The 13,330-nt window shown below is 46.7% G+C and overlaps 1 protein-coding gene across 1 annotated transcript in view; it reads right to left on the bottom strand.

Moving 5' to 3' along the window:
- LOC111145200 (neuralized E3 ubiquitin protein ligase 1) overlaps positions 1-12,966 on the bottom strand; it is a 78,455-nt gene extending 65,489 nt beyond the window's left edge. The window contains exon 1 of the mRNA XM_022499929.1: positions 12,882-12,966. Within this exon, the coding sequence (XP_022355637.1) occupies positions 12,882-12,966 (85 nt within the window). The remainder of the gene's footprint in view (positions 1-12,881) is intronic.
- Between the last annotated feature and the right edge of the window lie 364 nt (positions 12,967-13,330).

Here is a 13,330-nt window from a genome sequence, read left to right as displayed (position 1 = left end):
TATCTTATATATTGAAAAATCTCAAGACTCCACCAAAAAACTGTTAGATTGATAAATTCAGTAAAGTTGCAGGAGATGACATCAGCATACAAAAGTCCACTGTGTTTCTATACACTAACAACAAACTATCCAAAAAAGAAGAAAACAAATCTATTTACAATAACATCAAAAATAATAAAATACTTAGGGATAAATTTAACCAGGGAGGTGAAAAATCTATATACTGAAAAATATAAAACACTGATGAAAGAAATTGAAGAAGATACAAATAAGCACAAAGATATCCCATATTCATGAATTGAAACAATTAATATCGTTAAAATGTCCATAACACACAAAGAAATCTACAGATTGAAGGCAATCCCTATCAAAATTCCAACGGCATTTTTCATAAAAATGGAAAGTTACAATCTCAAAATTTGTATAGAACCACAAAAGAGGGGTACCCGGTGGCTCAGTGGGTTAAGCCTCTGCCTTCGGCTCAGGTCATGATCTCAGGGTCCTGGGATCGAGCCCCGCATAGGGCTCTCTGCTTAGCAGGGAGCCTGCTTCCTCCTCTCTCTCTCTCTGCCTGCCTCTCCGCCTACTTGTGATCTCTGTCTGTCAAATAAATAAAATCTTTAAAAAAAAAAAGGAACCACAAAAGATGCTGAATAGCTAAATTGTGAGTGAGAAGAACAAAGATGGAGGCATAGCACTTCCTGATTTCAAGCTGTAATACAAAGCTATTGTAATCAAAATAGTACGGTATTGGCATAAGCGTCAACTGGCAGATATATAGATTAATAGAATAAAATAACGCAGAAATAAACCTATGCATATACAGTTAACTAATTTTCAACAAAGATGCCAAGAATACACAATGGGGAAAGGATAAATGGTGTTGGGAAAACTGAGTATCAACCAACAGAATAATTAAACTCACTTAAAATAATTAAAACGCCTTTACCTTACATCATATACAAAAATCAACCTAAAATGGATTAAAGACTTAAACATAAGACCTGAAACTATAAACTCCTGGAAGAAAACATGGGAAAAAGCTTGACACTGGCCTTGACAATGATCTTTCGGGTAGGATCCCAAAAGCACAGGCAATAAAAGAAAGAAAAAAAAAAGTAAGACTATATCAAACAAAAAAGTTTCTGCACAACAAAGGAAACAATCAACAAAATAAAAAGGCCACCTAAGGACTGGGAGGAAATACTGCAAACCATATGTCTGATAAGGGGTTAACCTCCAAAATACATACTGAACTCTTCAACTCAAAAGCAAGGAAATAATAACAGTAACTCAATTTAAAAATGGACAAAGGACCTGAAGAGTCATTTTTCCAAAGAAGACATACAAATGGCCGAGAGGTACATGAAAAGGTGTTCAACATCACTAGTCATCAGGGAAATGCAAACCAAAACCACAAGGAGATACCACCTCACACCTGTTAGGATGTTTCTTATCAAAAAGACAGATAACATGAGGACATGAAGAAAAGGGACCTCTTGTACACTGTTGGTAAGAATGCAAATTGTACAGCAATTCTGGAAAACACTATGGAGCTTCCTCAAAAAATTTAAAGTAAAACCACCAAAGGATTCCTTTGGAATCCTTGTCTTAAAATCTTTGTCTTGAAGAGAGATATGCACCGCCTGCGGCTTCATTTCTCAGCCCATTCTTCCTCATTCTGTTTTACTATATGGCCATCCATCCAGTCCCTCCTGCTCTCCCCTTCCTTGACAGTTTAATAATTTAATAAGTACCAAGCCCCAGGGTGAGGGTCTGTGGCTTTGATCTCACTCTAGGAAAACCAGAGCAACCTTGGCCTGCCCGGGCTGATTTATGGCCACCTTTCATGGTTTGTGTGTGAACGCTGAGAGCCAGGAGCCACCTGAGAAAGCCTGGCTAGATCAGGTCTCAAGGCCCCTGGTTCGGGGGCCAGAAGCCAGGTGCACGTCACCCCGCAGATATCAGCACCCTGAGTCTGCCCACTCTGCAGGAGCCACCTGTGACAGGCAGAGGCAATATCAATTATGGATGGTTTCCCAGGTGGTAGAGATGGAGTTAAGAGCCCAGAGCCAGCCCTGCCCTGCTCACCTGACTCTCCTCCCGGCTCTAAGACCTCAAAGCTTGGGCGGGACGCAGCACTCAAGGGAACACCCACACATGTCTGAATTAAATAAGGCTGGGCTGTGAGCACCTCAAGGGCAACCCAAAGCCCAATATTCACGTCTCCGTTCTCCATACCCAGCGCCATGTCGGGCACCAAGAGGGCACCAATACACCAACTAGGTCACTCGGAGGCCCCCTGCAGTTTTATTCACACTGATTGAGGCTAAGTGGCTCCTCCGCTCTCTCTCAGAGGCACCTGGATAGACACCCTCCCTGGGACAGACACGCCCTAGGCTGACCCATCCCCTGGAGCAGATCTGCCTTTCAGCGGATGCTGGGTGGAAACCAGGGTGAGTCACTGGGGGGGAAACGAAGGTGAAAGCCAGGCGCATGTGGACCTGCCACCGCCCTTATCATAAGACAACACCTCCTCGGGCGGTGTTCTCCCTTGTCGTTGTCCCCTCCTCAGCCTCCCCAGCAGCCAGGCTGACATTCCAGGGCAATGGAGGCAAAGAAGGCCACACAGATAAGCCAGCAGACATACCTCCCTTGCCCTTTCCTGCATCCCAGAAAAGATGCCCTCTCCTGCTGCCCCAGCCTTGCACAGGCAGCCTCCGTGACCACAGAAGAGAGACAAGGCAGTGGTCTCTTAAGGATTTTCTGCTGAAAGTTCCTTGGCCCAGGGGGTCAGGATGACATCAGCCTGGGATCACTCCCCACCCCCTCCACAGTTAACAGGAGCCAACTCTAAACTCTATCTTCAAGCATGGGGTGCTTATGCCAGGCTCCCTGCCGGGAACAGCCGGCCCTGCTGCTCTCCGCACCCAGCTCCATGCTCTCAGTTAGGGCTGGCACTGCCTCCTTTGGAGAGCTTTTAAAAATATGGGAGATCTTTCTTTCTTTTTTTTTTTTTTTTTTATATATGGGCGCTCTTGAGAGAACAAACAGATGGTTACCAGAGGGGAGGTGGGTGAAGGGGATTAAGATACACTTATCTTGATGAGCACCAAGTAATTATAGAATTGTCGAAGCATTATATTGTACACCTGAAACTAATATAACACTGTATGTTAACTACACGGGAATTAGAAGAAAAAAGAAAAGAAAACCTTGGGAGAGCTTATTTTCTTTTTTTTTTTTCTTTTTTTTTCTTTTTTTCTTTTCTTTTCTTTTTCTTTCTTTTTTTTTTTTAATGTCACAAAGACATTCAAGGTGGCCACTGGCATTGAACAGGCAGGGGTCAGGGGTGCCAAATGAATAGTTCCACACTCAATAGGCCAGGAGCACCCCTCTGGGAACATAAAGCCCACCCCGACTCATCCTCAGATCACTTCCCTAAAGAAACCTTCCCAGACCCCAGAACAAGGTCCAGTGCACCCCCCCGTAGCTCCACAGTCTTCTCTTTCACCGCCCTTATCCAAATGTAACTGATCTGACTAAACAGTTGATAGAATGAAGTAGTGCTTGGGCCTCAGGGAAGTGGAGTGTAACTCCCATTCCTTAAGTAAGGACTGTGCATGGGGACTTTCTTCCCAACGGTGCAATATGGAAAGGGGGAGAAAAGTATAACTTTAACTTTATAATGAAGAAATCAGACAAGCACTACCTCAACCAAGTGATCAAGGTCAACATCACCAGGAATAAATCATGTTGATTGCATTTACTGTTGATATGTGATGGAAATGGCACTTCACCTCTATGGTCTCGCTCTCTAAAACCTTTATAGCAATCAAATCACGAGAAGAACATCAGAGAAATCCCAGGAAAGGGGCAGTCCACAAGACACTTAACCAGTTATCCTCAAAACTGTCAAGGTCACCAAAAACAAAGAAAGCATAAGAAACTGTCAAAACCAAGAGGAGTCTAAGAAAACATGACAACTACATATATAAGATGGGCCCTGAAAATATAATGTATCCTGGATGGGATCCTGGTACAGAAAAAGAACACTGGGAAAACGAAGGAAATCTGAATAAAGTATAGACAGTAGTTAATAACAGTGTGTGGATATTGGCTCATTATTTGTCACAAATTTTCCATACTAAAATGTTAATAATGGGGAAACTGGACATGGGGTTTCTGGAAACTCTCCATACTATTTTGCAATAATCCTGTAAATCTAAAACTGTTCTAAATAAAGAGGTTACAGGCATACCTCATTTTATGGGACTTTACTTCACTGCACTTTACAGATACTGAGGTTTGGGCTTTTTTTGTTTTTTGTTTTTTTGTTTTCTGCAAATTGAAGATTTGTGGCAACCCTGAATCCAGCAAGTCCACTGGCACTGTTTTCCAACAGTATTTGCTCACTTTGTGTCTCTGGGTCACATTTTGGTAATTCTTGCAAGATCTCAAACTTCTGCATTATTATTATATTTATTATGGTGATTTGTGATCAACTATTGATCAGTTATTATTCAGGGATCCCACAAACTATTCCCCTATGAGGTAGCAAACTTAACCGGTAAATGTTGTACGTGTTCTGACTGTTTCACCAACAACAATAGGGAAATTAGGCCAGTTGGTGACCCTGCATTGGCCTCTAAGTGTTCAAGCACAAGAGCCTTGCACTTCTCACTTTAAATCAAAAGCTAACAGTGATTCAGCTTGGTGAGGAAGGTGGGAGATAGGGAAAGCGAGGACTCTTGTGCCAAACAGTTAGCCAAGCTGTGAATGCAAAAGAAAAGGTCCTGAAGGAAATTACAAGTGCTCCTCCAGTGAACACATGGATGATACGAGAGCGAAACAATCCAATGGTGGATACGGAGAAAGCTTTGGTGGTCTGGACAGAAGATCAAACCAATCACAACATCTTCTTAAGCCAAAGCCTCAGCCAGAGCAAGACCCTGACTCTTCAGTTCTGGGAAGGCTGAGGTAGGTGAGGAAGCTGGAGAAGAAAAGCTTGAAGCTAGCAGAGGCAGGTTCATGAGGCTTGAGGAGAGAAGCCGTCACCACAGCATGAACGTGCAAGGGGAAGCGGCAGGGGCTGCTGTAGAAGCCGCAGCGAGGCATCCAGAAGATCCAGCTAAGATCATTCTGGAAGGTGGCTGCACTCAACAGCAGATTTTCCATGCGGACGAAATAGCCTTCCAGTAAAGAAGCCATCTAGGGCTTGCATAGCTAGAGAGGAGAAGTCAGTGCCAGGTTTCAAAGCTCCAAAGGACAGGCTGACTCTCTTATTAGGGACTAATGCAGCTGGAGACTTCAAGCTGAAGCCAGTGCTCTTTGACCATTCTGAAAATCCTAGGGCCCTTAGGAGTTATGCTAAATCTATTGTGCCCGTGCACTATAAAAGGAACAACAAAGCCTGGATGACAGCACATGTGTTTACCACATGGTTTACTGAATATTTTAGGTCCACTGTTGAGAACTACGGCTCAGAAAAAAAGGTTCCTTTCAAAACATTACTGTTTGTTGACAATGCACCTGGTCACTGTAGAGCTCTGACAGAGACAGACAGTGAGATTCATGTTGTTTTCATGCCTGCTGACACTACCTCCACTCTGCAACCCATAGATCAGAGTCATCTTGACTTTCAAGTCTTATTATTTAAGAAATGCATTTCATAAGGCTGTAACTGCCTTGGATAGTGATTCCTCTGATGGATCTGGGCAAAGTCAACAGAAAACCTTCTGGAAAGGATTCACCATTCTAGATGCCATTAAGAACATTTGTGATTCATGGAAAGAGATCAAAATGTCAGCATTAACAGGAGTTTTGAACAAGCTGATGCCAGCCGTCATGGATGCCTCTGAGAAGTTCAAGACTTCAGTGGAGAACGTAAGTGCAGATGGGGTGGAAACAGCAAGAAAACTAGAATTAGGAGTGGAACCTGAAGATGGGGCTGAATGACCACCATCTTGTGATAAAACTTTAACAGATGAGGAGCTGCTTCTTATGGATGAACAAAGTGGTTTCTTGAGATGCTGCAGAGATTGTTGAAAGGGCAATGAAGGATTTAGAATATTACATAAACTTAGAGGATAAAGCAGCGGCAGGGTTCAAGAGGATTGACTCCCATTTTGAAAAACGTTCTCCTGTGCTTAAAATGCTATCAAAGAGCATTGCATGTTACAGAGAAATCATTCTTGAAATGAAGAGTTAATTGATGCAGCAAATTTCGTCGTCTTATTTTAAGAACCTGCCACAGCGGCAGTTGGTCAAGCGTCTGACTCTTGGTTTCAGGTCATGATCTCCCAGGTCATGGGATCAAGCCCTGTGTCCGGCTCCATGCTCAGCAAGGAATCTGACTGAAAATTCTCTCCCTCTGTTCCTCCCCCCACTCAGGCTCTCTCTCAAATAAACAAAATCTTAAAAAAAAAAAAAAGAAAGAAAGAAAGAAAGAAAGAAAGAAAGAAAGAAACTGCCACAATCACCCCCAACCTTTGGCAGCCAACACCCTGAATAGTCAGCAGCCATCAACATCAACATCAAGGCAAGACCCTCCACCAGCAGGAACACAACTGACCGAAAGCTCAGGTGATGATTAGCATTTTTTAGCAATAAAGTATTTTTAATTAAGGTATGTTCACTGTTTTTTTAGACAGAGTGCTATGCACACTTAATAAACTACAGTATAGTGTAAACACAACTTTCATATGCACTAGGAAACCAGAAAATTCATTTGACTTGCTTTATTGTAATATTCGCTTTACTGCAGATTGCCACAATATCTCCCAAGTGTGCCTGTATCAAAAAGAGAAAGAGCAGTGGGTCCAAAATCAGAAGGATTTTGCCCAGAATCCAGCGCCACCTCCTATCAGCCATTTGACCTTGAGCAAGTTGCTTAACCTCTAAGCTTCGGTTTATCTATCCATAAATGGGGTTAATAATCATACTTACTTCACGAGGAGGTTTTAAAAAATTACACGCGATAAGGGGTGCCCAAGTGGCTAGCTGGCTGAGCAGCCAACTCTTGATTTCGGCTCAGGTCATGATCTTAGGGTCAAGGAATCAGGCCTCGCATCCAGCTCCACGCTCAGTGCGGAGTCCGCTTGGGATTCTCTCTCTCCCTCTGCATCTTCCCCTCCCCCCACTTGCGTGCACACGTGCTCTCTCTTTAAAATAATAAATAAAATCTTTTTAAAAAAAATAAGTGAGGTAATAGGTGTAAAGAGGCTCCGGCACACAGCATGTTCATACCTATTATCGTATTCTGATTTATTTTTGTGCATTTGTCATTTTTCCTCCCATCTGCCTCTCCACTGGAGGGGAAGCTTCCTGGCAGCCACAGCAGCAAACCCTCATCTAGTTTGTATACCACTGTATTCTCATGCCTGTGAGAGTGCCTAGCCCTTCATCGATGCTTAGTATGCCTTTGTTAAACAACAGAATGAGCCCTTCCCATCAGAGCGTCCCTGGAACCCCAACTCTTACCCTTGAAGAATCTCAGTTCCAGAGCCCAGCCCTACCCCCCCCTTTGCAGTTAGAGCAGAGAGAAAGCCAAGGCCTCCCACCTGCCTGCCAGTGACTCTTATCTATTTCCTTCCCTTCCTCTCCTAGACCTTCTTTTCTCTCCGCCTGGTCCCCCACAGGCGTCAGCACCTGCTCATTTCCCAAAACAACAGGATCTGGGTAATGACCTCTGATAAGCATCTTTTAATAAACCCTGTAGCTGGATCTGTCATCCAGAAGCTATATTCTTCCCCCCTTTCCCACTCTCACCCCCATCTCCTCCCACTTCCTGGGCATTGGAACCTTTGGTGTCACCAGGCCGGCCCCAAGTTCACCTGGGCCTCCGGATTCTGGCTTCCTGGGCAATGGCCAACAGGCAACCCAGGCTATTCCATAAGCTTGGCCCTCCCCAAAGGCCTCTGAGCTCAGCAGCCTAGCCCAGCTCTGCCTGGGCCACCCTGCTTGACCACTGGCCAGTCTACCTCCCTCCATTCCCACAGGCAGGTTTCCCAGGCGTTACCAAGGAGACCACTCGCATCCTGCCCAGGGTTGCCAAAGCAACCAGTTCAGTGAGAAGCAGCCCCTAAGCCTCTAGCCCTTGGGAGAGTAACAGACCAGCAAGAAATAGGCCTAGGCAGCTGGCACACCAGGATAGAGGCATCCCTGGCATCCTCTGGGCAGTGCCCAGCTCCTGCCCTCCTTCCCTCACCCCTTCCTCCCCCTTGCTCTTGCCTGTCTGGCCTCCATGTTGGCCTCTGTGATTGAGAGCAGATGCCAGACCCTCAAAGTGCATATCTTGGAAGTGAGCACATCCCATCCCAGAGGGTCAGGGAAAAGAAAGCCTAATGCGCAAAAATTCCCCCAAGACCAAGTTTCTTCCCCATGGGGTCTGGTGTTCTGTGCAGAAGTCCCAGTTTCACCACTTCCTAGGTCAGTGATCCTGGACAACATTCTTTGCCAAGGATTCAGGGGAGGAGGTAATGGAGAATGACTGCTTACTGGGTACAGGCTTTCCTTTTGAGGCGATGAAAACATTCAGGAACTTGATAGAGGTGATGGTTGGGACAACACTGTGAATGTACTAAATGTCACTAGACTGTACAGTTTAAAATGTTAAAATGAGAGCACCTAGGTGGCTCAGTTGGTTAAGTGCCTGACTCTAGGTTTTGGCTCAGGTCATGATCTCATGCGTCATGGGACTGACCCCCACGTTGGGTTCCATGCTCAGTAGGAAATCTGCTCGAGGATTCTCTCCCTCTGTCCCTTCTTCCCACTCTCTCTCCCTCCCTCTCTATCTCTCTCTCTAAAATAAATAAAATAAAAAATAAATAAAATGTTAAAATGGTGGATTTCGTGTAAATTTCACTACAATTTTTAAAATGATGGGAGGTGGGGCGCCTGGGTGGCTCAGTGGGTTAAAGCCTCTGCCTTCGGCTCAGGTCATGATCCCAGGGTCCTGGGATCGAGGCCCGTGTCGGGCTCTCTGCTCAGCGGGGAGCCTGCGTCCTCCTCTCTCTCTGCCTGCCTCTCCACCTGCTTGTGATCTCTCTCTCTGTCAAATAAATAAATAAAAATCTTTAAAAAAATAAAAATAAAAAAAAATGATGGGAGGTGGCCCATCCAATCCTCATCTATAGGTGACCACTGGGGCTGGATAGTCCTCCACAAGGTTTTCAGTTACCTTTCCATCAACACTTAGCAACAAGCAGACAGGCACTCAGAGAGAGCTGGGAAAGGAGAAAGTTTATTCTCTGTATTTGTCTCCATGAAGCAAGTGCCCCTTGCCCCAGTTACCCTGTGCCCCTCACTGAGAATATATACACACAGTTACCGATTCCCACCTCCAAGCCTCTGCTGTATGTCCCTTCACCCTCTCATCCCCATACCCTAGCACACCTGCTGCACCCCTTGTCATCTATCAAATTTCTGCAGTTCCCTCCATGACCAGCTCAAAGCTGCCCTGCCTTTTCAAAATAGATCTTCAGCCTGTGAGTATACAGGGATGTCAGAAGACCTCACCTCTAGTCCAGGCACACACAACTCCTCATAACTTTCTGTTGGTCCTAAGCCCAGAGCTATGCCTTGGATCTCTCCCCTGGACCCTCCTAGACCAACACTGTTCAGACTCCAGTGGGAATCAGCAGCAGTGAAGTCAGTGTGTCTCCAGGGAGAATACCAAAGCCTATAACCTGAAAGGTAATGGACAAGCCTCATTTCATGTCAGCCTGACAGCCAGACCAATCATAGATCTCCAGTGTGTCCCAGGGTCCCTATTATGCCAGACCTCTTCCGGTTGCTTTAATTAAATTGGTGAGAAGTCAATAGAGATTGCAGTTATAGAAGGAGAGAAAAAATCAAGAGTTCCCCACCCCCAGCAAAGTTTTAAGACAGACGCTGATATGAATTAGAACTAGATTCAGGGTGAGTACAGAAGCAATAAGAACAGAAGTCTCGGTGGACAGGCTTAGAATCACAGCCAGTAGTGAGGTCAACACCAATACAATTAGAATGGAATTCTGGATGACCACTGACACATCAGAGAAGACTACTAGGTCAATGCTGATACAGTTAGAAGGGAATTTGGAATGGACACGAAAACAATCACAGCATAAAACTGATGGCTTGATTAGGGTGGGGAGAAGTCAGGATCAGTGTAACCCAGGCAAAGGACAGAGGGTACCTATAGGTGGCTGTCATGGGCACACTCTAATCCTTCATCTCAGGCTTGGAAGGAGCAGAATCAAAATTCTCATGGCCACCTCCTGTAGGCATGTGGGAAGGGAGAAGAGAGTGGATTCTGGTAAATCAAGCCTGAAGGGAGATGGGCAGAGGGAGGGAGACAGGTAGGGGGAGAATTTCACCACCATGTAGTCCCCAAGAAGAAGAAACTCAACCCTGTAAATCAGGGAGGCAGCACAAGGGGGGTTTCCCAGACCACACAGGTGGGGAGTCAGGCAGAGGAGAAAGTTGGGGTGGGGGCAGGTGGGAGGCTCCCAGACTTTTTCCCCGCCCCTTCCCTCCCTTGCTGAAGACCCAAGCCACAGAGACTTCACATCCCCACAATCCCACACTTTAGGTAAAAAGGGATGCAATTACCAAAGCATTTCCTGGGCTTCCCTAGGGTCAAGGATGGAGCAGGCCTGCCTTCTTGGGGCAGTTTGTGAGCAATTAAACCCCAAGTCAACTCATTGGCCCAGCTACCCTATCCTTGAAGGGTTCAGCCTGACTTAGCCACCTGATGCACTGAGTAAGTGAGCAAATCACTCTCCCTTCCCTTCCTTCTTCTCGCTTGCGAGGGATGACAATGCACCAGAGGATGTCCACTGGTTCTTCCAACATTAGGAGTCTTTCCAATACTCAGAAATAGTCTTTTTTTTTTTAAAGATTTTATTTATTTATTTGACAGACAGAGATCACAAATAGGCAGAGAGGCAGGCAGAGAGAGAGGAGGAAGCAGGCTCCCCGCTGAGCAGAGAGCCCGATGTGGGGCTCGATCCCAGGACCCTGGGATCATGACCTGAGCCAAAGGCAGAGGCTTTAACCCACTGAGCCACCCAGGCGCCCCAGAAATAGTCTTTATACATGTTAATACTTACAGCTTATTTCTGATGATAAAAAAATACTTGCTTATTGTAGAAATTTTTAAGAAGAGTGAAGTATAAAAAAGAAAAGAAAAAATCTTACATGATCCCATTACCGAAAGAAAAACCATCATTAACTTTTTGGTAACTTTCTTTTTCTTTTGGATTCATATTTTCTTAACAAAATTCGGATCTCACAGCCTATACAACTTTGTATCCTGCTTTTTTTCAACCACCATTATATTGCACTGAACATTTTCCCAAGGCATCAAATATTCTTCGAAAATACAAATTTTAAAGATTGCAAAATACTCCACCAAGAGGATATACCATGATTATAAGGCATTTAGGTCATTTTCCTAGTATAAATAACACTGCCATGAACATCTTGTAAATATGCTGCGTAAATATTTGCCTGGATCTCCATTTTGCTAGGTCAGTTCTTCTGGGGAGGATCACAAGGCCAATGAATGTGTTCTTCTAAAAAGATTGACATGTACCACCATATTAATTTCCAGAAAGACACAACAAACCCACTGATTTTCCCAAACGCAGTGAGAGCAGCAGTTCTGAAAGGTTTGGAGTTAGAATGCAGAACGGAGGTCCTGTTTCTCCTCCTCTCTCGCAGTCTGGAAAGTTAACTATCCAGCGAAAGAGAGGACAGAATTCCGAGTCAGAAGATACAGCTCTGTAGCCTAGCTCTGCCCCTCACTGGCTTCAGGAACCTAAAACAAGCATTGGTTCTCCTCAACTGTAAAATGGGTATGATTAGTTTTGCTGACCACTCAGAACAATTTCCAAACGCTCAGGCGTTTGTGAAAGTTCTTTGTAAACTTTAACGCTTTGTCAAGGGGTATGACTATTATTCTTCTCACAACCCAAGGGGCTGAAGAAGTGGGTGGTTCTTTGTGAAAGACCAAGCACTTCCCTTCCTGTCTCTTAGTCATCAGAATGCCCAAGACACGTGCTAGCTGGTTCTAAGGGTGACAGAAAAGCAGATTTCTGAAGGGAATTAGTGGGTCTGAGGGTCTGGGAGGACCCAGGTGTGTCTTACAAAGGTCAGAGACAGCACTGGAAGCCGGAGGGCTGAGGACTGGGCCTAGGGCTTCCCTGGGGGTGCCGCGTTGGTCTAGGGATTTAGACAGCAAAGACATTCCTGGTAAATGTTCCTCTCTTTCAAGGCTCCCAGCCTTTCCTTTCTAAGGTTCTGACTGGACATTTGGCCCTTGGAGGAACCAGAAAGCAAGCTGAGTCAGTGGATGCAAAAAGTCAACAGCTGCAGAAGACTCCAGAGGCCACCAGCTCTGGCCCCTTCTTCCAGGCTGCTATAAGTTAGTCCTGGATCTTTAAGATCCTCCAATTGGAAATGCAACTAGTGCTTCCAGCATGACCTCTCCAGCCCTGGGCAGATGAAAAAGAGACAGAGATGCCGCCCTTGAAAAGCACAGCTGTCCGGCCTGAGCATCCTGCCACACTCCCCTACCCACTGGGCAAATGCCCTTCCCAACGCCTGCATGTTAGCCTAGCATCATGGCCTGAGTTAACTCCAGTGACGTTCCCAGTGCTGGCAGGGACAACTGCGCAGACCCCACGGAACGCCATCCTCCCCGTTTTCAACATCAGCATCAGCAGCCCCCTACCCCTAGCCCACCTCCAGGGCCAGAAGAGCACCTCAAGTCTCCAATTACGAACAACAGGTGGCACCTGCCCGTACTCCCCAACTACACCGCTCCGTCTCCCTGCCCCTCCACCTGCGCCCCAGTCCTCAGGCTGCGCCCGGCCCAGCGGAGCCTTCCTTACCTTTGAGGGTTTGGGGGTGGCCCCGCGGCGCCCGGCTGGTGTTTCCTCGGGGCAGAGAGGGAATACTGGAGAAGTTGTTACCCATGGCATCCGGCCCCAGGGGGTTCGGCGCTCGCGGGGGGCAGGAGAGGCCGGGCAGGAGCAGAGGTACTGTGTGCGAATGTGTGCGCGCGCGGGCGCGCGCCGCCGGGGGAGGGCCCTGCCTGGGCTGCGGCCGGGGGCGGGCGGGCCGCCGCTCTCCTCCCTCTCTCGGGGCCGCGCCGTCCTCGGCGGCTCCTGCCCGCCGCGGGGGTCCTCGCGCGAGCCGGCTACCTGCCTGCCATTCCCCGCGGCTGGGGCTGGGGCCGCGGGCGAGCGCCTGGGCCGGGGCCGGCGGCGGCGCCCGGGGCTCCCCCGTTCCTCGGGCTGGCGCTTGGGTTCCCGCTGCTGGTGGGCGGCGCGGAGGCTCT

This window comes from Enhydra lutris, unplaced genomic scaffold, assembly GCF_002288905.1.
Source record: "Enhydra lutris kenyoni isolate GAN:26980312 unplaced genomic scaffold, ASM228890v2 scaffoldscaffold12, whole genome shotgun sequence".
Taxonomy (NCBI): Eukaryota; Metazoa; Chordata; class Mammalia; order Carnivora; family Mustelidae; genus Enhydra; species Enhydra lutris.
The sequence above is the reverse complement of the archived record's forward strand: the minus strand, read 5'-3'. Positions and strand labels throughout refer to the sequence as shown.